Source organism: Cupressus sempervirens, chromosome 1 (assembly GCF_028749045.1).
Source record: "Cupressus sempervirens isolate cs-2001-9-10 chromosome 1, ASM2874904v1, whole genome shotgun sequence".
NCBI classification, from domain to species: domain Eukaryota; kingdom Viridiplantae; phylum Streptophyta; class Pinopsida; order Cupressales; family Cupressaceae; genus Cupressus; species Cupressus sempervirens.
The window spans coordinates 475,168,396-475,193,660 of NC_143118.1; the positions used below are offsets into that span (position 1 = coordinate 475,168,396).

Below are 25,265 nucleotides of genomic sequence, written 5' to 3' on the forward strand. Positions count from 1 at the left end.
GGAAAATCACCATTTCAAATTGTATATGGGAATAGCCCAAGGACTGCACCAGAATTGAGGAAGATAGAACAAGGGGAGAGGACAAGTGCTGAAGCTGAGGAATTTGCTGAACACATCAAGCGTCTACATGAGGAGGTTCAAGCACACATTATCAAGATGAATCAAGAGTATAAAGCTAGGGCTGATCAAAGGAGAAGACATAAGGAATTTCAAGTAGGGGATCTAGTCATGGTGCACTTACGAAAAGAAAGATTTCCAGTTGGTACTTACAACAAGCTGAAAATGAAGAAATTTGGCCCCTGCAAAGTTTTGAAGAAACATGACTCAGGAAATGCATATGAGGTGGAGCTGCCAGATGGTATTCACATTTCTCCCATTTTCAACATTGCAGATTTAACAGAGTATCATGATGATGGTGCAGATGAGGAGCTGGTTTTAGAGCCATGTCCAATTCCTGCTTCTAAGAAGGAGTAGATAGAAGACATTCTAGATCATCGTGTGGGTAGGAGTACCAGAAACAGGCAGTATGAAGAGTATTTGGTCAAATGGAAAGGACGGCCGATCGAAGACTCAACTTGGATTTCAACAGCTGAGGTTTCCCATTTGGGATTTCCTCTACCATCCATAAAGTGACAGGGTCACTTTTCAATCTACCCTGGGTGTCTGATGCAGGAGCATCCAGAGGTATAAGGGCAATCCTGTGTCACCCAAAAAGATGTACTTAGACTTAGTTTATGTTTCATGTCTTTACATTTTTGGATACCCATTTGGCTCAAATAAAGGTTCCAACTCTCATAGTTCAACTATCAGTGCGTCTGAAAATCCCGAAAAAATAGGAGCATGTATTTGGGCCATCATTTCGGTAAACTAGAAGGTGTGAATTGGCCAGATGAATGTAATCATGATTTAGAGCATTCCAGAAAAAGAATCAGGTCAATAGGCCCCACGGTTTGAAAGTTATTGCAGTTTTTCGATTTTTGGAGACCTAAGAATGCTTCAAAGTCAGGTTTGGGGCATTAAATGACCTCGAAAAGGGTCGAAAAATGGGGGACGAGCGAAGCTGGTCCATAAGGCTATAGAGCGCTTCGAGAGCTTTCCGAAAATGTAAACGGTTCGTCAATCGGAGCTACAGTTCAAAAGTTATGCCTCCCGGAAGTTCGGTTACCGTTTCTGGATTCTTCTAGATTTGCACCGACTTCTAACGCAGCTTCCGGAACCTTCTATTTCATCGGTGGATGCCTACTAGCACTTTCTAGAATGTACTCCTAGTCCTTAACCCTTCGGGGTCTATTTAAGGAGATTTCTGGCATTGTAAAAGGCAGTTCGGAGTGGAGTTTGAGAGGAGGTGCTAAAAGGAGAAATATTCTCCAGATTTATGCTATTGTAAGCCCTTAGGGCATGTTCTGAAGTTTATTTTCTCTGTACTATTTGTACTAGCTTATTTTCTCAGTTAATATAATTTCCCTTTTCTGTTGTGTCCATTTTGTTCTTGGGTTGTGTCCCCATCACAAGCTATCACCAAAAACCACCTTTGGCCATCGTTAGAATAACATTGACGTTCAGTGCCGAGTTTCTTAGACTAGTCAGAGAAGAGTAAGAAACTACGTCAAATAAAGTTTACTTCCCTACGAAGAATGGTTAGGCTGGGGTCAGATATGTCCAACTGAAAAAAACCAAGGTTGCTACAAAAAATTGAAGGATATGTGAGGATTGAACCTAATTTTGAAAGTCATCAGACAGAAATAGCTGACCACAGATCCAACCAGTTTCAAAATTAAGTTCGTCATTCTTAAGTACCGTTTAGTAATCTTTGCCAACAATCAGAGATGAACAGCAAGAAAACTTTTGAGAGTATGTCTATCTCCTCCCAGGACCACTTCATAGCCAACACAATATGATAATATAAATTTGAACGAGAACAATAACAGCAATAACCTGGAAGTAAAAAACAATGCCTCCAAAATTAGAATCTTAGATAGATTTGCTAATGACTCCCCTGGGGAGGCAAAGGAACAATGCAAGGATGAACTATAGTACAAAGATTATATTGTGCAATGGCATATGCTGCCCCAAGAAGTGTGAGCTGTTGAAACAATGCCTTCGCCTTTATTCTTCTCAAATTTCTAATAAAGAACATGACCATTACTTCACAAGTGAGAGAGGGTCCTTCAACAAGCAAGTGCATTGATCTTACTACTATGACTATATCTCACCATTCCCATATCCATAAAAAATGCCATATGAACAACAAGATTCATAACCAATAATGTAAAACCCCTCATAAGGTTTCATCCCTCTAGTCTGATATCTAAACAGTATCGTATAAATGTTCATGCAACCAGGATTTCTTTCCCATGCTGCTACTGACATAAAGAACGAAACTAAGGACAGAATCATAAGCAATGGCTAACTTTCAAAACTATAACACTGGCCAAATTAGTTCCTGATAGTTAATTCTTGAAATCTTAACAGCAAAGCTAAAACTAGAGTTTTATTTCAGATATATGTACACTGACCTCAAGAATGCGAAGCGGCCTTGGTTCCTCACGTACTCTCTTTATGACTGGATTAGCTCTTTCATCTGAAACTTCATGTACTTTATCTGTGATTTCTGATTGAACCCCTCCATTTGAGAAATTATATACTCCGTTGTCTTTTTCCAAATGGGCTGTGTTCACAACAGTAGCTGGCTCACCTATTACATCATCAACAGCAGGTGTAGATGCCACAGGTTCAGAAGAACCACATGCTGCGAGTTCAGGAGCAGCCTGAGTGCTACTTGCACCCATTTTTCTGCCCTTTTTCTTAGCACATATTTCAGCATACTCTTCATTACATTTAGCCACAAAAGTCCGCAGTACTGCAATTGACAAATCTCTGTTCACAACCTGAAACACAATGAATTATTTGAATTGATCCATTACATATTCATAGAAAATAACCATAACAATCTACAAAAAGGTTTATTCTCTATTTAGCTCTTGCAGATGCTTCACTAATAAAACCTGAAACCCAATGATTGTCTGTATTGATCCATTTACATATGCATAGAAATTTAAATATAACAATCTCTCTCTCTCTCTCTCTCTCTCTCTCTCTCTCTCTCTCTCGTAGAAACATATTGTAATGAGCAGAATGCTAATCTACTGCTAAGGTCATAGAGTTCCAATGCTGCCCTGTTACTGGGTATTAAGGGCCAAGTTACAAGCACACGTTTCTTCCCTGCAGTACCAAACTGTGCAAATATTCTAAAATATTATGTGCTTTTTGCTACAAAGTTCGAAATATAATTATTTATTACATTCCCCTCGATTGGGTGCACAACAAAATAATATAAAGTATATCTTAATAAACAGCCACAAAAGTCCGCAGTACTGCAATTGACAAATCTCTGTTCACAACCTGAAACACAATGAATTATTTGAATTGATCCATTACATATTCATAGAAAATAAACATAACAATCTACAAAAAGGTATATTCTCTATTTAGCTCTTGCAGATGCTTCACTAATAAAACCTGAAACCCAATGATTGTCTGTATTGATCCATTTACATATGCATAGAAATTTAAATATAACAATCTCTCTCTCTCTCTCTCTCTCTCTCTCTCTCTCTCTCTCTCTCTCTCTCTCTCTCGTAGAAACATATTGTAATGAGCAGAATGCTAATCTACTGCTAAGGTCATAGAGTTCCAATGCTGCCCTGTTACTGGGTATTAAGGGCCAAGTTACAAGCACACGTTTCTTCCCTGCAGTACCAAACTGTGCAAATATTCTAAAATATTATGTGCTTTTTGCTACAAAGTTCAAAATATAATTATTTATTACATTTCCCTCGATTGGGTGCACAACAAAATAATATAAAGTATATCTTAATAAACACTATCTCCCTCTAAATTGGCACTTCATATTATTCCTCATATACACTTTATAATTTGACTTTATAATCATTAGATAATTCTTTTAATAATAAAATCAAATAACATTTAGTGATGTGCACTTTTTGATTAATTATTAATAAAGTACTACTTTATAATAATTAAAGTGTTATAACTCCGAAAATACTCATTATTACTTGATTTTGTCAAAACCAGGATATCCACCATTGTTCCCACTATGCATCCAACTTCCTTACTAAAAATAGTAAGGATCCACCTCTAACAACCCCTGATTTTCTATATTTGGCAGATCCTTGAATGCCTGATCAACAAAGATGCCGAAAGGTCATCACTGCAAATAAGGCCAATCCAGGTGCCATGCCACATACAAAAATGTCTGATAAATGACTTATTATAAATAGCAAATATACTAAACTGACCCAATCGAAGAGCAATCCTGGACACCTTTAACTTTTGGAAGGGAATTGGCCTACTGAACTGCTGACATGGACCTTTCAACTGAATGACTTAGCCTATGAGGGCTACTGATAGGCTAGTCCAAACCACCAACCATGGTGAGCTAAAAGGGGTCATCTACACACTTTCGTACTTTTCCGTTTGGCCTGTGAGTTGTTTAACCGACTTAGCCTACAAGGGCCACTGATAGGCTAATCCAAACCATCAACCATGGTGAGCTAAAAAGGGTTCATTTACACATTTTTATACTTTTTCGTTTGGCCTGTGAGTTGGCCAATAGCAAGATTCAGCTTTGTTGATACACCATTTGAAAAAGGTGGAGAAAACCAGGTCATGGACCAAAGTAAACTATAAAATTAGACAAACAATCTCTTCTTTACCAGTTAGTATCAGTAAAACTTTAATGCTCTTAATTACAAACCTGTTCAACTAGGCAGCCGAAGTTGAAGTTGGCATTTTTATTTACATGTAGATGCTGACAATGAAACTCATAATTCTGGGTTGAGCTTGTAAAATTCTCTACGACAAATGCATTAGCATCATGGCAAATAACATAAGCAACAGTGATCAGAAAAAACTACCATGTTAAAGGAGTAGGAGATAAGATGTTAGGTAACATGCTTAGTGAAGCAAAAACCCTAGTGGATTCCTAAAGCTTACATTGTTGGCACGTCCAAGGTGAATCCAAATGCTGCAAATACGGGTCATCCTAATGGACAATCAAAGCACATTTGTTAAAGCTGGTTCATTTCTTCCAAGTGCTCCCACTAACAATGAAGCACAATGGTCGGCTATAGTGGAAATTCTTCATCTAACAAAAGAATTGCAATGTTAGAAGTTGCTAGTAGAAGGGGATTCTTCGGTGGTCATTCAGGTGTTGTCTAGACTGGATTGTCCAAACTGGAAGGCTAAGTTGTCCTTCGAGAAAGCTCTAGCTATTCATAAAAGTTTCATTAATAAGTTATTCACCCACAGCTATCATGAGAGTAACAAGGCAGTGGATATGCTAGCTAAAACAAATGTTGACCTCTCTCATATCTCTTGCCTTCTGTCTGACCATATGAAGCTTGGGATGATTTGGGTTATCTTTTCAAAAATTGATCAGACTGGATGGGCTTTCCTCGTCATCAACTCTTGGGGTCATCTATGTACAGTACGTGTAACGTCCCTTTTTAAGACATTAGGAAATTACGAGTCTACTTCATTAAACAATTAAAAAGTGACTTATTTGGAGCCAACTGCAAATTATTAACAGGGTCATTTTAAATTAAAAGGGGAAAATGGTAACAACGGGGAAGAGGACAAAAGACAGAGAAAGGAAACTGAAGTTACAGCTTAATGTGTTAAAAGAAGGAACGGAGACTCATTTGGTATGCTTGGATATTGATTGGGATTTCAGATTTCTCTTAGACAAACTTGGGAAGCTTTCAGCTTTCATGTTCAGACCCTGAAGGTGGAAATCTTCAAGCTCTTGGTGGATTGAATGCAAACCCTGTTCATCATTTGTAGTGACTTCTCAACAGGTTCACATATGGATTTACATGTTCCTTTCTAGTGTTTTTCCAATCTGACTATTGTTGTTATTTCTAAGATTGGATTATCTTATGTTATTCTAGTTGTTATAATGCAAGAACAATTATGTGAGTGTTATTGACAAGATAAGTTGAATTATAGTTGCATAAATTTATATGTTTATAATTTTGGAATTATTTGTGAGAAATTTGGGGTTACATATCCAGGCAGAATATTATAGTAGTATCAGAGCTGGTTCTCCTGCCAGCTTATGAGATTTCATGAGTGACAGAAGTGCAGCATGATTATGTTCGGAGAATTATCAAGAACAATTTGTGAAGATTGTGAGAGCTTCAGGATATATTTTCTGCAAATCAATAAATAAAAGACAAATCTCAGATTTGTTCCCGATTACATGGCCATCAATACTGGCCTTGCAGAAGTTAATAAAAAATGCGGTGTCGTGAGTTAATGTTTTGGGCTCCCTTGATAAAAGATAATTCGATTCCAAATATTATTAGGCTTTAATGTTTTGGCGACAAACTATTTAGTGGTCAAAATATATGGCGTGGAAATAATTTGTGGGCAATAATATACAAACTAAGACATAAGCCTAATATATATTTCATTATCTCATGCTACCGTGTGGATGAAGAGGAGAATTATTGTGTTCAGAACCTTGGAATATTGGGGGTTTCATTAAGTTTATAATTATACATTGATTCTGATCATTGCGAATTTAAACGGTTTCTGAATAATAAGGTTGTTTAACAGCCAATAAATCATAATGTTATTACTCAATATTGTAGATAAATATTGATGAAGTAGATTCATATTTGCACGATAGAGAGCCCAGTTTCTTTAAATAATTGTTGTATATTGAAAAAATACAGGACTCAAAGGTTGGTATTTATTATTTTGTCATTACCGTGGAAGCCCCCACTTCATGCTGAGGGGTTTTCTTTCATAAAGTTCAACATATATATATTGAAACAGACAGCTCACATTAGGCAATTTTGAACTTTGTTGTGTTGAGATATATAAATTTCCTAGGGCCACGGCAGATTAAATATTTCAGTGGAATGTCATCCAGAGGTGTATGTGCCAACAAATGCATCATTCAATATATCCATAATTGGTCTAATCACATTTGGAAAGAATTCTTCCAACGTTATTTACAGGCTCAAAGATGAGAAGTTCCTTGTCTGCTTCTCAAGTTCACAGTTGCAGATAGAGAATAGAATTGAACTATGTTGTGGCCTTAGTTACCGGATTCGCCTGGAAAAGGCCGGATCCGGGCTCGGGTCCGAGTCGGATCCGGATCCACGTATGGATCCGTGAGGATCCGGGTAGGATTCGTAATCCTGCCTGTGGATCCGTAAGGATCCGCGATGTGGCCTTAGTTACCGGATTCGCCTGGAAAAGGCCGGATCCGGGCTCGAGTCCGATTCGGATCCGGATCCACGTATGGATCCATGAGGATCCGGGCAGGATTCGTAATCCTGCCTGTGGATCCGTAAGGATCTGCGGCCTGCAGATCCTTACAGATCCACAGGCAGGATTACGAATCCTGCCCGGATCCTCGAGGATCCACGCACGGATCCGCGTGAATCCGCGGCAATGACAGGAGGAGTATGCAAAAACGTGGGCCCATTATCATTTTTTAATATTTTTTTTTTGCCCTAAAGGCCCTAAACCCTAAAAACGACCCTCTAAATCACAATGCAAGTTCATTTGCTCTCTATTTTGCTCTCTTTTGCTCTCTCATACTTGCTAGTTTGAAGTGAAGTGCTTGGATTCGAAGGAGATCAGTTGTGGAGCTTCAAATACCTTGCAAGAAGTGTTTAAGGTATGCATTTCAACCATATTTTTGAATTCTTTCATAGATTATTGATTTATTTTTAGTTTTCCAAATTTTCAAGTTTTTGTGCAAGTGTGAAGCATGGTTTTCTTTCACTTTTTCTAGATTGCAAGAATAGAACAATGAGTAGTCAAAGCTCAGTGGGTGGGGGTGGGGCTGCATCACCAAGCTTCAAAATTGATAAGGGGTCTCCTTTATGGAGACACACAACAAGAGTTGCACAATGTCCTGGGGGTGGGGCATACATATGGAAATGTAATTTTTGCAACATACAACATAGAAGCTCCTATTCCCGAGTGAAACTACATTTTTTGGGCCCTACGGGTGAAGGAATTCACATGTGTCAAGGTAGTGATAAGAAGGGATTACCAGCTGCACAAATAGCAGCATTAGCAAAAGAGCAAGATGATGTTGATAGAGCAGTTGCAAAAGCAAAACGTGGTGCTTCCCAAAAAACAAATATACCAACACCATCATTTGATCAAACAAACACAAGAACACATCCTTTTTTGTCTATGCCAACTACAAATGATGAAGATGAAGACCCATCTCCACTCACCCGCAAGAGAGGCCCACTAGATAGGGCATTCCAAATTGAAAAGAGAGACATTGCTGATCACAAAATTGGACGTTGTTTAATTGCAAATGGTGTTTCATTTAATTTTGCTAGATCACCTTATTTTAGGGAGATGGTGGAAGCAATAAATGATGCACCCCATGGTTACAAACCGCCTGGTTATGAGAAGTTGCGCACTACCATATTACATGATGAGAGGAAAAATGTAGAGGCTCAACTTCAACCAATAAGAGATTTTTGGGTTCAATTGGGTGTGTCTATTATTTCGGATGGTTGGAAAGATTGTAGAAACCGTCCATTGATCAATGTTATTGCTGTATGCCCTAAGAGGGCAATGTTCTTGAAGGCAGTTGATTGTGAAGGGCAAGTGAAAGATGCAGAATTTATTTCACGCATTCTCATTGATGCCATAGAGTCAGTAGGTCCTGATAATGTTGTTCAAGTGGTCACGGACAATGCAAAAGTTTGCAGGGCTGCAGGAATAATTGTAGAGTCTAGATATGATCATATCTTTTGGACACCATGCACCGTCCACTCTCTCAATTTAGTGATGAAAGCAATTGGCACCGAAATAGATTGGGTGAAAAGGATATATGAGGAAGCTGAAGAGATTCAAATGTTTGTGACAAATCACCACATGTCACAAGCAATTTTTAGGAGTTTCTCGGACTTGGAGTTATTGAAGGTAAATTTTTATATTTAATATATAATTGAATATTATTGGATTCCACAATTATTAATTTTTGTTGTTGTTTACATTAACATGTTTTAATTTTTAAATGTTTTACTAACTTGAGTTTAACATGTTCTTAGGTTGCTGAAACCCGCTTTGCCTCTCACACAATCGTCTTGAGACGACTTGTGAAGGTAAAAGAAGCATTGAAGCATATGGTCATTAGCCCCCAATGGGGCATTTGGAAGAATTCCAATACAGCAAGGGCTTTAAATGTGAGAAGAATGATACTAGATGAGGATTGGTGGGGTCTTGTGAGTTATGTGTTGGAAATCACCGATCCAATAATGGCAATGCTTCGCTTCGCAGATAGTGATGAGCCATGCCTTGGGGATATTTATGATTCCATGGATAGTATGCTGGAAAAAATTAAAATGGTAAGTTTTACGCTCTTTTACAACAATTTTTTATTTGAGAGATATCTAAATTCTAAAGTTTAAATTGACATATTCACTAATTATAATTATTATTCATATTTCATATCTTAGGTCATACAGAGGAGAGAGAATGATCCTGAGGACACCCTTTACAAGAAGGTGGAAAAAATTGTTCATCATCGATGGAACAAGATGACCACACCTTTGCACCTCTTTGCATATGCTCTATCCCCGAGGTACTGTAGTTCTTATCAAATGTTTGTGCTTATTTTATCCAATGTTTGTGCTATTGATATTTGATAGTGTTCAATTGTCTTTTGTTATCCCCAGGTACTATAGTGCAGATGTACTTCGCCTTCCAGGTAGAGTGCCACCATTTAGAGATGCAGAGGTTGCAGATGGGTATAAGAGGGCACTAGCTAAGATATTCCAAGATCCAGAGATTGGGGCAATTGTGAGGAGTGAATTTGCTGCTTTCAACTCAGGTGAGGATTTCGACCCTATTGCCATAGCAGACCAAAGCAGGATGGGTGCCATCAAATGGTGGTACCTTCATGGGCAAGCCTTCACATACCTCCAACCTCTTGCCATAAAGGTCCTATCCCAAGTAAGTTTGTAAAATTAAGCTTAAGGTTAACATTCTCAATTCCTTGAATTTATTATTTAATTTATTTATCTTGATTGTTGTATTGATAATTTTTAATTTCTCTTTAGGTTGCCAGCTCTTCTGCCGCTGAGCGGAATTGGAGTACTTACTCCTTTATCCACTCAATCAAACGCAACTGGTTGGCTCCAAAAAAATCAGAAGACCTTGTGTTCATTCACAACAATTTGCGCTTGTTGTCACGGAAGGATCCTAAGTACAAGAAGGGGCCCGAAAAGCTTTGGGATGTAGCACCCGAGACTCCTGATTTAGATATGACCATCCGAGATCTTGCTAGATCCACTTTGATTGATGTGGATGATGAGGAGGAGGATTATGAGTTAACAATCCCCTCTACTACTAGTGGTTTGGGTTCCTCTACTAATACAGATGCAGCACTTGCAGCTCACTAGTACCCCTCTGATGCGGATTTTCTTGAAAATCCATTTGATGATTAAATAAAAAACTTTAGTGTTGACTCTTGACTCTTTTATGAGTAAATCATGTTATAAACTTTAAGTTTAATGATCTATATTTTGAATGTTACAAGCTTTCACTTTCAATAATTCAATGTGAATGTGTTGATTTTCTTTATAATCGTGAAAATAGATTAATTATCAATGTCATTGATCAAGTATACTAGATTCATACGATGAAATGATTTAGTTTTAGAATTATGTATATTTCTCTTATTTTTTAGTATATATATATGCACGAATCCTCCACGAATCATAATTGGGAAAAAAAAAAAAATCCCGAATCCACGGATCCGATTCACGTGCCCGAATCGGATTCGTGTCACGAATCGGCAACTAAGCCACAACATGTCATCATATTACTGCAGGGTTGAAGGTCTGGAGTTCACGGTCTGTTGGTGCAATTTGAATGGTCTGTTATAGAGACAAGATTAGCTACAAGGTTGTCTTCGCCATCTTATTGACTAAGCACGAACCTAGAGTTAGCTGCTGAAGTGAAAGTCAAACCCAAGGAGTCCACCATCACACTTGAAAAGAATTTTTCCAATGTTATTTACAGGCTCAAAGATGTGGAGTTCCCTATGTGCTTCTCAAGTTCATGGTTGCAGAGAGAGTAGAATCGAACTTTGTTGTGGTGTGCCATCATCTTACTGCAGGGTTGAAGGTCTGAGGTTCACAGTCCGTTGGTGCAATTTGAAGGTATTGGCTAAAACATAAGTCTTGCCAAGGGAACAATTGAAAGTTTGAAAAGCAAAAAGAAAACAAGTGTCTCCCTTGGTAAGATTTATGTTTTAGATTGTGTTTTAGACGTCGCCCAATTTGAATGGCCTGTTAGAAACTTAGAGACACGAGATTAGCTACAAGGTTGTCCTCCACATCTTATTGATTGAGCATGAGCCTAGAGTTCGCCGCTGAAGTGAAAGTCAAACCCAAGGAGTCTGAACGGAATTCTTAAGGGCACCATTCTATCATGTCTTTTGTTGAAGAGTTTTTCTGTGATCATATAGACTGGTTGGTTCAAAGAGGGCAGCTGCAGGTATTTAAATCTCTTAGAGTTGAGACAATCCGCAGGCTTTCAAACTGCCATAATCAATGATAGATAAGACTGGCTATGCGATTATGGTTGTTAATCACAAACAACTTTTGCTCAAGCAAGTTAGTATCTGGCTGTTTACAGAGGTGGAAGTCCTCTGTCTAAGCGTGGTTATTATTTTGACTTTGAAGTTGGAAGGGAAAATTGGAGGCATCAGGTTCTGTAGATGACAACACTCCAATAGGTGGAATAATTAGAGAAAACTATTGTTGAGTCTATGCAAAGGAAAGTGGTAAGAACTCCAAGGCTTTAATTGCTAAAGAGTGGGTCTGAGGATTAAGAAGAGCCTATTCTTCACTTCTGGGAAAATTCTTTTCCAGATTTCTGAGATTTGGCGTTAGCTGAGGGTATGTCCTGTATTTCTGTGCATTGGTGCTACAAGGAATAATCTGTCCATTCCAACAACTGCCCAGGTGTTGAAGGGATGAAAATTACGTCAATAGTTTAGTACTGCAACTTGAACTTCTGCAACATATATATCCAGTCAAAATGGTAGCAGGTTAGCAGATTATTAAGTCTTCTCTCACCAGTTATGAGGTTAGAAGTTTTGTAAATCTTTTGGAGTCTCAACTTATTGAGGAGAGATTCCTGTAATGTTTAATGAGTAGCTACAGATTGGGTATGTTATACGTTATATTGCAATTTAAATGAATGAAAACCCAAAACACATACAAACATCTCGTTATACAGCAGTCTGGGTGCAAACTTTTGTAACTACCATGGTGAGTTTATGATCAAAACTTTGAGACAAGCTGTCCTATGACGCAAAACTCGGAAAATTCAGAATGGTATGCGAAATGTTTGATGAAATACCTATACATAGAAGATTGGGAATTTGTAAAACTTTTGGTTGCAATTTGGGGCAAGACATACGTGTACTGAATCTGCCAGCCTGTGAGGCATGCATCAGTTTGGTGAAATTCCAGAAAAAAATGAAGACGATGACAGATATGAAAAGTAATCTTTTCTCAATAGAATTTAATGACACATTTAATAGTGAGCAACTAAGGGACTTGCAGAAATAAAAGCGAGTGGGTAATTGGTTGTACATGATTGGATTACAATTGGAGTTGGTGAAATTCCTAGATGGTGTTCTCTCCATGCTGGAGGAATTAGAGAAATATTTATCCAAAGTAGACCAATCAGATTAGAGGCTTATTAATTGGGTTTTGCAGCCCTCAATGCTCACTTTGGGTCAGCAAAAGTTTATGGAAAATCTGGATAAAGATGTTAGGCTTGCAGTTGCTACATGTCTTGGTGAGATTACACGAATAACTACTCCTATAGCACCCTATAATGATGGTCTTCTGAGAAATTCAGCTGATTGTGAAGAGTTTTTAGGTGTTACACTATCAAAGAAGCATTCAAAGGAATGAAAATAGACTACTTGCAGCTGTTAATGCATAGCAATCTTGCCATCAAATTTGGGGAAGACAAGGAAAATGAGGTTCATGATCTTTTTTACCAGCTTAACATGGCTTGTTTCTCTCTATACCAATCAGAAAATCAGTTTGTTTCATCTACAAACAAAGGCCAAGAAGCGGACACAAGGGAGATGGAGATCAAACAAATAGTAGAGAGTGTTGATGAACGCTTGAGGGAAGAAAGGAGACAATGTTATCAGCAAACTACATACTAGAGACATCCAAAATTTTGATGAATGGACTAATCAACAAAGAAACACCTTGCAGCCTTGTGACATCTGATGAAGGAGATTTAAGTGATGCATCACCACCTTTGATCACTCGGGAAAGACATACGGCAAGCCAAGGTAACAGGATTTGTAATGAGCCCAAAGAAAGTTTACAAGAGAAGTCTAAACTTTTGATATGGGACTGCAAAGGTTTATCGCCATGCTCACATGAAATTGCAGCTTTAACACATAAAAAATTGAAAATAATCAGGGGTCTACTAGTGATGGTAGCTTTAGTACAAGTAGTGGCCATAACATTTTCAGCGGAAAGAAGTTAGAGATGAGTGTAGATATGACACAAAGGAACCACCAGAGTTAAGATCTTCACATCAGCAGTTATATACCTTCACAATGTCATGAGGATAAAGATTAACCGAGTAATAGTAGTTTCAAAATTTCATGTGATGGTGATCCTTTTGTTGATGGAAGTGAAGATTTGATTGATAACACTTGCGGTGAATCACAAATTTCAGAGTTGTCCCCAATGCATACTGAGAGCTTCTACAGTTCGGCTAGAGATTTGACACACAGTTTTTATAATATGGCAGTCATCCTTTGACTGGTGACTTTATTTTTACCCCTTTCCATTTATTCATGGTTTACTGCCCTGCTTGGTCTACTATGACATTTTCAGATTTATCTTAGTCTACAGAAGTCATTGAATCGCACGGACATTTGTAATGATATGAATGTGTTAGATAGTGCAAATAAGATGGAATTATTTTCTATACACAGGAATAGCAATGCCTTCAGCACCATTCTTGATGCCATCATATCTTATAGCAGCAACATATGGTGGTCTTATGTGCTGATCTTTGTGCACAATGGAGATGTATTTGGCATTGTTGGAGTGATCTACTTGTTCAGTTGGCTGATTCAGGTGGATGGTGGATTGATGGACATCTACTTCTGCTCCCAGGACCGATTTGATAGGCTAATTTGGGATCTAGGAGTTGACGGGGGTGAGTGCTTTGCATTTCGTGGATTATGACGAGTTGCTTCATTGTTTGAGACTTGGTGCAGATGTGTTTAGAGTAACGCAGCAGGCAGGTACAGCAGTGTTTTTCAGGTTGACTTGGGATCTAGCGATCTTACTAATGGATGATTTGCATCCTTATTTTTGGCTTCACAGCATGGCATGTCTTGATTTCAAAGATACCAATATGAGCTATAGAGTGGCTTACAGATTGATATGGGATCCTGATACTGATTTAAAATTTCATGATTGTTTGAGGACAAGCAAACTTAAGGAGGGAAGACTATACTTGCCCTTTTTGGGACGTTAGGAAATTACAAATCCACTTCATTAAATAATTAAAAAGTGACTTATTTCGAGCTAGCTACAAATTATTTAAAAGGTCATTTTAATTAAAAGGGGAAAAGGTGACAAAAGGGGAAGAGGATGAAACACAGAGAAGGGAAATTGAGAATCACAGCTTGATGCATTAAAAGAAGGAATGGAGACTCATTTGGTACACTTGGATATTGTTTGGGATTTCAGTTTTCTCTTGGAGAAACTTGCAAAGCTTTCAGCTTTCATGTTCAGAACTTGAGGACAGAAACCTTTAGGCTCTTGGTGGATTGGACCCAAACCTGGCTCATCATTTGTGGCAAATTCACGACAGAGTTCATTTATAGATTTACAAGTTCCTTTGAATTATATTATGTTATTGTATTGCTGGTTATTAAAATGCAATAACAATTCTAAAAGTGTTATTTACTAATTACTTTGAGAACTGTTGAATAGATCTATCTGTTAATAATTCTGAAATTATTTGCAAGAAATTTAGGGTTAAATATATTACGATAATAGATAGTTTCTATTATATATGTTTAATATCTAATGGTTATCTATTGTAATGTTTTGTAAATATTAGAATGTTTTTAATATTTAGTTTTTTGTTTCTAGAATAGTATATTTATATTCTTTAAAATTGTTTCTTAAGAAAACATCATTCAATCTCTTGTATAAATTGATCTCTTGATCACTATTAACAACAAGCAAATATTTTCCAATTACTTCGTAATATGGTATCAGAGCCAATACTCTAAATTTTTTCAAAAATAATTATAATTTCTTGGTTGAAATTATCTGCCTTTTATTTTTGAAATTATTTACATACATATTTGCTTCCAACTCTCTCTATAATCCGACTAGGGTTTCTGTTCTGAGAGATCTGAATCGGCCAACTTCTGGTTCAGTTCTGCAACCCGTTTTTGTCCAGATCCGTCTATTTTTTCTGCTCATTTCTACCATTTTTTGTTTTTTTTTCGCAGTAGGGCCGTTTTTGTTCAAAACCCTAATTTTTGGGTTCGGAAAAAATTTCAGATTCCAGATTCTTGATGGGTCTTTCAAGAGCTCAACTGGGTTGCCATCAGATTTCTCTAGGTGCCTCGATTTTTGAGGCAGTCAATCCCAAAACCAACAACATATTCTTTCTGAGTTTTTCGAGCTCTCTTCTAGGTCACCTTTCAAATTTTGGGGGTCTCCACTTTTTGAGGGTTGCATGTACTTGTACTTGCATGTTGTTTGCATGTGCTGCTTTACTATGCAAAGTCTCGTGTTTTGCCTCCCTTAAAAAATTTGGTGGGTTTTCATAATTTTTTTCCTCATAAAAAAAAATCTGATGGGTTTTCATAATTTTTTCCCTAAAAAACAAATTCTTATGGGTTTCTATAAATTTTCCCTTAAAATTTTCTGATTTTGTAATTCCCAAAGTTGTGTGGGATTCCTTTGTGGGTTTGAAATTTTTTCCTCAAAATTATTTGTTGGGTTTTACCTTTTTTCCTAAAAAATGAAGCTTTGTATTATTAGGTTTTGATTGATTTTTCACCTCAGAAATCATGTTGGGTTTTAATTGATTTTTCACCCCAAAAATCGTATTTAGTTCTTTTGATTTTCTCCTAAAAATCATGGCTTTTTGCAGTTTGGGTATCATTATGCTCATCTACAAAGTTTTGGAGCATTACCCAAAGTACCATCAACAGTCTTCTCAACAGACATCCTCTGCTCTAGATTCAGAAGGCTCCCAGAAGAAAAACATTCAATGCAACTATTGCCACAAGTTTGGGCACATGAAGGTTGAATGTTGAAAGCACTTAGCTGCCCTATCTAAGCAATCTAGTTCGCAGCCCATAGCGAATAGTGTAGAGCACCTTGAGCAGACAAAATTTGCCTTTTACGCTTTTTGACAGCTTCGTGCTCTGGATAGATTAACCATTAAGGGAGGGTATTACGATAATAGATAGTTTCTATTATCTCTGTTTAGTATCTAGTGGTTATCTATTGTAATCTTCTGTAAATATTAGAATGTTTCTAATATTTAGTTTTATGTTTCTAGAGTAGAATGTTTCTATTCTTCACGATTGTTTCTTAAGAAAACATCATTCAGTCTCTTGTATAAATTGATCTCTTGATCACTATTACTAACAAGCAAATAGTTTCCAATTACTTCATAATAAAATATCTAGGCGCGAATTACAGTAGGCCCCCTATTCTCATAAATACATAATCATGTTAAATGTTCCCCCTTGCTTTCATCATTCATTGTTGGCTCACTTCCCATGCCTGATTATTATATCAGCTCATATAAAATGAAGGATTGCGTGTGCATCTCATATAACATAGCAAAGCACTTGCCAATGGAAGTGAGTTGGCTCGTGGAGTTCTCCTTTATAGCTAACGCTCATCTCCCTCTTGGCTGCAAGCCTATATATATCAAAGTGATACTCAGTATTCTATGCCTTCATTTTCCTATTATGGTTGGTTATGGTTCTAATGGATTTCTGTAGTGTTCTCTTCTAACCTCAGTTATTTTAGTTCATGGGAAAAAGTATTTTAACCCCTTTCTTTGCAGGGTTGTTTTGGACTGATCCTTGAAGCCAAATTTTAATTGTTTGGCCTGAAGATCTCTTAATTTATATACGTGTTTCCTGGGCATGATGGCGCAGCAATTTCTGAAGGGTGCATGATGGACCCTCCATTTGGATTCTGCAAACCTTAGAGGCAAAGGACTCTGAAGATGAGGTTAAGAGGTGGGTTAGGAATTTCTAGCCCATGACCCTCTCTTCAAATTTAAAGATGAGGCACTCTTCCACTTGGCCTGGGTTGCAAGAGCCTGCTACAATAGGGTACATTTATGTGGTACAATATATCACCAATTGCTTGTACTGCAACCATTTGTCTGGATTCACACTCTATCCTGAAGCACCTTATGGTTACCCACTCGAATGGTAGACTCAAAGTTACTGACTTGTTCACCTTACCACTGTTTGATGTGTTCGCAGTATTGTCATTTGTTGTCATCATACCATTGTCATTAATATCATAGAGAAAGTAAATACATTGATCATGAGTAAAGGAGTCACTGGGGTTGCAGCAATTAAAGACATGAAAATAAGCAGCCACTACCAAATTAAGGGAGTGACTTAAATTATTTAAAAAGAGAAGTGATACATATAAAGCAATGATTATATGTTTGGAAAAAAGAAGCCATTAATGATAGCCAATCTCGTACTATATATGGAAACAAGGGTTATTATGTTTTGCTTATGAACTAAAACTTTTATATGCTGGCTGACCTGCAATTTACGGTATCTACATTTGGATTTAAAAAGAAAATTATTACCTTTTTTCTGTGGGGCCTTTCTCCCCCAAATGTGGCACCCATTTGCTTGTGGCATTAAAATAAAATAAATAAATTTACAAGAATGCAGACCTCCTTGACATGAGTGCCCATCTTGTGCAAGCAAATAAAATAAATATATATATTATTGCTGCCTTGGCCAACCTCCTCGGAGGAGTCTCCTCATTTGGTGAAGGGGTGTTATTTCAAGGAATATATACAAGATGTTTTGAGGATTAAAACATAACGAATATCTCTCAAATTTCATAGCAGATACAAGAACAGAAAAAATCAGTCTTCAGAAGCAGATTTTAAATAAGTCAACAGGCGGAGATTAAAAAGTTCGTGAGCAGAACTAAAGGTGATGTGCAACAGATTTTGAGTAGAATTATTGTAGACTTGCAAAAGAATTTATAGAGGATTTATAGCAGAATTATTGCAGACTTCCAAGAGGATTTCATGCAGATTTATTAAGTAATTGAAAGTGACTTGATAATAAATATAGAACAGATTTAAAAGGACTTCAGAGCATAGTTGTAAAGGAAACTGGGGCAGAGTTGTTAAGGAATATGAAGCAGAGTTGTAAGTTGTAAGACAATGTAGAGCGCAGTTGGGAAGAGATTTATGCCAATTTAAGAAGGAGAATATCAGAAAGTGATGGATCAAAATTGTAAAGAGCGGGAAGAGCAAATCAGATGCTCATCATCCACTGAAGAAGTAACATCCTAAAGGTGGAACTTACCCATTTGGAAGTTGGTGCTTCCCAAAAGAAGAAATTGGACTCTCTTGCCGAGTTGGTGTTCAGTGGTGGGGATTGGTGTCTCCAGTGAGTTGGTGCCTAAAAACCTAAAAGAGGAGATTGGCATCTCCTGTGGGTTGGTGACTACAAAGTTTGTAAGAAGTGTTCTACATAAGCAGTATTTTGCCATTGTTTTCTCCTCCAAGAGTTTTCATTCAAATCATGTATATGTCTTGTGTTTCTTAATGCCAGTCATGTATTTGTCTTGTGTTCCTTATTGCTAGATCCTGCAGGTGTTATTGTTATGGATGATTAAGTTTTGAAAGGTAAAAGACTGCCGTTATGCTGATTTATCAAATTTTAAAAAATTGGAGTCTGCTGTTATACGGGTTGATAGTTTTGAAAAAGTAAACGATTGTTGCGGTAGAAGATATGTTATATAGACTTCAGAAAAGGAAAAGATGTCATTTTCCTTTCCTTCCTAAATAACATATTAGAAAGAACTCAAGAATAATACCTGAATAGATACTCTCAATCAGTTCTGATATTTGATTTTCCTATGCCTACCAGTACACAAGTTTCTGGAAATGGTACAAAAGTTTTGGCATGGGTATTCATGGCAATTAATGAGTTTTCAGAATCATAAATAATGGAGTTCTGAACTTGTGATATAGTGGGTAATTAAGAAAAATTGGAAACTCTGCAAACAGCAGAAAAACATTCTGAAATATCTACAAATCCGTATACAGCAGATAATGATTTCAACAAACAACTCTAAATATGTCAGTTTAATTATTTTTACCTAGAGATTTTAGTTATCTTTTTCCCGATAAATAAAAAGATGCAAAATCTGTCTTGGACACAGCAGGAGATTCACCACAGTTTTGTAAGTCTTTCCTATTTGTTACAATGTTTAGAAAGTGTCTTAGTTATCATACAGCTCACATTTTCATGTGTTATACATATAAATATTAAAGATTATGCAATGTCATTACAAGTAAAGCATTCTACATGTGCAAAATTAACTGTACTTAAGGACAACTTTACATTGGTAATGGGCTTGATTGTTCACATTTTGCATTTTTGGACAGGAAATGGAAATGTGTCAGCATCAATTATTAAGCCTTCTGAGTTTTGTAGTAGTTAAGAAACTTTTCCTTTCTGTGAAGTGAATTGACTTAAATAAAATATCGCATTGTTCTTTTTTTTTGCTACTCACAGCTATAAATATCCATTTGAGATCTAGCACTGAGCACATCATTTCATTTCGATTATATCCTTACGATGTCATTTCTTTTGTAAAATTGTATTTATTACACAGAAAGATACTCTACCATTCATGCTCAAACAAGCACAGCTTTTGTTGAATATTTAAAGCCCTGGCAATAGATGCCTTCACTTAAATGGATACATTGTTATACCTTACTCTTCCCATTGCCAGCGTCATGGTTCAAAGTCTTGAACTTGCCAAAAACTGAGCACAAATCTATGTTATCCCCGATTTCCAGGACAGGGGAGGGGGGATGGGGAACAGGGTTCCAGGAAGAGAGCTTCAGGGACAATCATTTCTTTTCTAGGATCAGGGGACACAAGGGGAAGGCAGTGGAGACAGCTATATAAAAACTAGGGAGAATTTAAAATATATAGGGAAGTTTTAGATATTTATATACAATAGAGAACCTTAACATATAACATTTGTGTTAAATAATATAAATTAAGAGTTCACAAATTATCAAAATTGAAACATTAATTATATGGGACGGCCAGGGACTGGTTCCTTAAAGTTTCTGGGTTTTCAGAACCTCCTCGTTCCCAGGACAGGTCAAATTATGCCGGAAGAAATGCATCCCCAGATAGAGCTGACATAATTTCATTAAGAGAGATTGCAGGTACAGCAGAGGATTTATATTTTGGACTCTATGTTTTATTTCATTGTATCCTTGCTGTAATGAGAAAAAAGATCTGACACTCTACAATAAATATTTTATATTGTAAGTTCAAAAATTATGGGAGTATGTCTTTGGATATTTCAAAGGCAATGGTCGGGGAAACTTAGCGCAGATTACCAGAATGATTGATTTGTATGTTTCCAATGAATTTGTGCTCAACAAAAATAACCAATTGAATCAAGAACTGTAAGAAAATTCGTTTCTCTCATCCCCGGTCACTGTAGAACAAATTGTTTCCAGGGTCCACGTATGACATTCACTCCCTTAAAATGTTTCCATATTCAAAAGCTGTGCCACACGGTACCTAAAGAAAAATAAAAGTAATGTCTTCTTCCAGTAATTGATATTCCTCGAGAAAGAAAAATTCATGTTGACATTAATCTAAGACAGTTGGAATGACAAAAAGGTCAAATGATGGATCAAAATTCAGTTTATATGATCTGAATATCCTTCTCTAGCCTCTATTTGTAGGGCATCACATGTGTCGGGTCTTAAAATTTCAAGCTTTTCATGTCATGCTGTTATTCATAACCTGGACCATATTAGACTTTGAAAAGGGCTCTTAACCCTGTACGTCGTTCACTCGGTAGCTAGAATGACCTAAATGTGGACAATGGATAAACAAGGCAATCTCAAAAAACAGTTATATAAGATGACAAGGGCTAGATATATACCTGAGTTTTGTTGTAAAAAACATCATTGCCGTGCATGAGAATATCGGCCTGTCCTTCCGTGAGGATGGTGTACTGGCTTGGATCTGAGGGCAACTCCTGCTTCTGCTTTCCCATGTCTTCCTCTGCCAAAAAAACATTACTATTTTATCAAGCTACCTTATCATTTCTCTGATGATCTGGATGAGCATTTACAATCAAAATATATAAGGAAACAGAGACAGTTCGATACTACAAAAAAGCCCACATTTAAAACTGATACAATACGTATTGAGGCTCTCCTCAAACTTACGCAGCGCGCAGCTCCTCTGCCGAACAGCAATGAATAAAGTTCCGAAAGCTTTTACAAATTAAAGAAGTTAAAAACCTGTGAAAAAATATAGGATGCCTAAAGCTTCTCCAATAAAGAAGCAGATAAGCTCACCTGAAGCAGTGTTGAGAGAGTGTGATTGTAGTAAACAAAATTGAATAAATCCTGCAGACGACCTAAACCCCAACGTCGATAGCTTATCGAGTCGTCGAATTCGAGCGCAGTAAGAATGAGCAAGCAAGTATAAACTAAACATGAAAGGTTTCAAGATTTTAAGCTAAATGCCTAATTCTTACAAACACATTTCTGAACATCCCATTGGATTATATTACATAATACATTTCTCTTTTAATGATTATTAGGTATTGGATTATATTATATAACACATTTCTATTTTAATGATTATTATATCTGAAATGGTAAAACTAGGGGAGGGGAGCTACAAGGTGTACAGTAAAATTTAATTTTTATTTTTTTCCTTCATCTCATTAGCAACCTCAAATCAGTTTTTTGTGGTGTTGGTCATCCCTCTACAATGTCAATTAGTCAATTTACGTCAACATGTTGAAAATGGGCCCTTCTGGTACATTGATTGGGATGGGTGTGGGCTCAACAACAAAGTGTTTGCCTTTCCATTAGTATTTGTCATGGCGGTTTCATGTTCGCTAATCACATAAATCCACTTGTATGCACCACCTTATCTTATCACTAGCTCATAACACTTGAACGTCCCACCATATTTAATGTGTCACCTCTCCTTTATTCCACCAACCTTGTTATGTTAAACAATGCACAAACTATTTACAATACATGCATCCTCGCGAATTGTGCTTATATTTCATCTCTTTATATCTCACCTTTTCTAGGGAGTTCTACCCATTTGGGACTGAAACATAAGTAGAACTAGACCCTGAAACTTTCTCATGCACCTGTTAGTTTCTATAATTGATGCTACAGTCAATCAAAATTTTAAACGTAAAAATTTTAATTGCTTTCACATATATCATTTTCAGATGGTTTTTCAGTTGCATGGAGGTATATGAATGTGTCTTTTGCATTTCTCAGTTTCATTTGCAGTTAACTTCTCTTCTTTCACGTTTTATGTTCATTCCTTCATAGAAGCATGTCATTTTTTGGCATTTGTGGTATGTGACCATGAGGACTACAGAGGGTGCTTCAAATGGATGTTATTTGATTCAGGTGAGGATTATTTCCTCACTAAGTTCACCCATTGATATGAAAAGGCTATTTAATTTAGGTTCTTGCTTTTGTTTATTGAGTTTTTATAATTTGCATTTTCTATCTATCTGCAAAAATTATATTGGGTCTTCGTGTTTATGAACACATTATACAATGTTTGTACACAATTTAATGTCCAAAAGGGAAACATACTCCTCTGCTTCTATGTCACAATCAAATAAGGGTTGTTCATTTAGCAAGTTTCATGCATGGCTTTTTTTAACCACTGTTATAACAAGAGTTCTGCATGATTGGTAACGGTTTCACATTTGTCAGTTTCATATGATTTTTTTATTGCATGGAGGTATATGAATGGGTTTCGTTTGCATTTGTCAGTTTCATTTGCAATTAAATTAACATCTTTCACATTTTCCATTCATTCCTTCACATTAGTGAGCTATTTTGTTGCATTCGTATATTCCTTTGTTGGTAATGGTTTCTTTCTCTTTCTAAGGTTTTTTACATTTTATTTCAACAAAAATCTATTCGGATTCTTGATTCACTTAATAAGTTTATTCAATTTTGCAAACCTGAGTTCCTTTATTAGATAAATAACAATTGAATATGACTATTTTGGATAATTAAACCCCAATTTGTTTAAAATGTACATAATGGTTTATTAAATTTATATATTAGTTTTGGGTCTTTGAAGCTTCTAGGTGTATTGTGTTCTTAAAAAAAGATGTATTTTAAGTGTCTCTTTTGTGGTTGACTTTGTATTATCAAAATTGTTGTGGATCTACAAATTATATGTTAAGGATTAGATTACAATAACCCCAGTCTACATATACAAATAGTTTGTTAAAGATTTGATTCTCTTAAAGGATGGAAAAAGTGGGTCTAAAAATTATGTGTTAAGGATTTGATTATAATAACCTTAATGTGGTTTATTTATGTGCTTCAACACACAAGTCCTATTGAAAAAGGTTACATTGTGTTACCCATGTTTTAGTCTTGTCAAATTTTACTTAAATGTTTGAATTACTAAGTATCTTCTTAGTCATTGAACCTTGAGCTTGAGCCTCAACAGTCCAAAGTCGGGCAAAGATTATTTAGTTCTCCCTTGCTATCACTTTTCATGTTGTGTCGTGCAGTTACCCCGCCTACCTCATAAACTTGAATAGTCAAACTGCAAAGTTCAAGGTTCAAAGTTCATGTAGCATCGTGTATAAACTTATAGGCACGTCGCGCCCTTATTTTCAACCAAGGTGCAATGGATGGTATTGTTTTGCGACAAAGTTGAACCTTAAACCACATTCTTAATGGTTCAGGGTTCATGGTTCATTAAACATGTGTGTCAAAAGTGTTAGTCTTTAGAATATTTCATCTTATATTTTAAGGCAAGGGAAGTTGATGAAGGATTTCAACAATACGCAATACAAATCCACAAAACTTGAAGAATACCTACATGTAAAAACCTGAGAAGAAAAAGACAAGAAGAGGCAAGGTTTGCTCTAAAAATATGCAATTTGTATTCTCAAAAATGAAAAAGATGTAAGATAATTACAAATTATCTATCCTTATAGAAGGAGATGAAAACCCGAAAAGGGTAACCTAAAAGGTAAATGCTATTTAATAATTACTAATTAATTATTAAATGAGAATGCAAAAGGTGCTTAAAGGTGAAATCTTAAGAAGGGAGAAAAGGTAATTTAATAAATTAAATTAAATTAACCTTTTTCTCTAACACCCTCCCTTAAGATGAGCAATAATGCAACTACAAACAATGCACAAAGAGAAAGGAAACTGCAATGCAATGCTAAAAGCAAACTTGGGTCCTAGCAACAAGGCCTAATGAGGTACCCAATCACAATCAAATCTCTATGAAACGGAGAAATAGAGAAAACTGAGTGCGAAAAACTCTACTGCAAAAAGAGATAGAAAATAATGCACATATGAAACATCTCAAGAGAATCTCTCAATACCATAAGTACAATAAAAACCTCCATGATAGAATCTTGAGATTCCATAGCCCCCCAGAATGGCAGAACTCCTATCTAAAGGAAACAAAGGCAGTAGACAAGGATGATAAAACCCATGTATGTAAGGTGCAGCTAGAAGTCCTAGTTGATACTTAAAGGAGAAAGCATGAGAATCCTGAAATGGAGGTGGAAAAACAAGTGTGTTGAATCTATCATCTGAGAGGGGATGTGTGTCCTCTGATATATCCTCAATAGTTGCGATAGGTGGCTTGATGAATGGAGCTGCAGTAGTAGGAAATGTTGAAGAGTAGTCATGTGAAAGAGATGGAATCTAAATAGGAGGTGGAGGTGTAGAAGTCACAACACTGGTCTCAAGAACAACACATAAGTTCAAGCAACTTGACTTCACCTCAGTAGACTCTCGTGAAAAAAGAGAGTGAGTCTTTGATAGTGGAGATGGTGGACCAAAATGCGAGAAGGAATATAGGT

The 25,265-nt window shown here is 36.6% G+C and overlaps 3 protein-coding genes across 4 annotated transcripts in view; 2 read left to right on the forward strand and 1 right to left on the reverse strand.

Moving 5' to 3' along the window:
• LOC149578345 (tRNA (guanine(26)-N(2))-dimethyltransferase 2-like) overlaps nt 1-21,920 on the reverse strand; it is a 65,266-nt gene extending 43,346 nt beyond the window's left edge. The window contains exons 1-4 of one of the 2 annotated variants that reach the window (XM_089828349.1): nt 21,730-21,920; nt 21,598-21,645; nt 21,309-21,430; nt 2,517-2,888 (exon numbers count right to left, since the gene is read on the reverse strand). In XM_089828349.1, the coding sequence (XP_089684475.1) occupies nt 2,517-2,888; nt 21,309-21,430; nt 21,598-21,645; nt 21,730-21,871 (684 nt within the window). In that variant the 5' untranslated portion in view covers nt 21,872-21,920. The remainder of the gene's footprint in view (nt 1-2,516; nt 2,889-21,308; nt 21,431-21,597; nt 21,646-21,729) is intronic. The other variant, XM_089828350.1, reaches the window with a different exon arrangement.
• Nucleotides 8,765-9,571, forward strand: LOC149578346 (uncharacterized). The gene is made up of 2 exons (XM_089828353.1): nt 8,765-8,991; nt 9,120-9,571. The coding sequence occupies exons 1-2, from the start codon at nt 8,857-8,859 to the stop codon at nt 9,477-9,479; spliced, it is 495 nt and encodes a 164-aa protein (XP_089684479.1). The 5' UTR covers nt 8,765-8,856; the 3' UTR covers nt 9,480-9,571.
• LOC149578347 (uncharacterized) lies at nt 9,615-10,625 on the forward strand. Its single transcript, XM_089828352.1, has 2 exons — nt 9,615-10,023; nt 10,131-10,625. The coding sequence occupies exons 1-2, from the start codon at nt 9,637-9,639 to the stop codon at nt 10,470-10,472; spliced, it is 729 nt and encodes a 242-aa protein (XP_089684478.1). The 5' UTR covers nt 9,615-9,636; the 3' UTR covers nt 10,473-10,625.
• Nucleotides 21,921-25,265: the final 3,345 nt, after the last annotated feature.

Coding starts and splice junctions, on each gene's coding strand:
- LOC149578346 (XM_089828353.1), top strand. CDS start 8,857: ATGAAAGCAATTGGCACCGAAATAGATTGGGTGAAAAGGATATATGAG. Junction 8,992..9,119: donor CGGACTTGGAGTTATTGAAG/GTAAATTTTTAT, acceptor ACATGTTCTTAG/GTTGCTGAAACCCGCTTTGC.
- LOC149578347 (XM_089828352.1), top strand. CDS start 9,637: ATGCTCTATCCCCGAGGTACTGTAGTTCTTATCAAATGTTTGTGCTTA. Junction 10,024..10,130: donor CCATAAAGGTCCTATCCCAA/GTAAGTTTGTAA, acceptor ATTTCTCTTTAG/GTTGCCAGCTCTTCTGCCGC.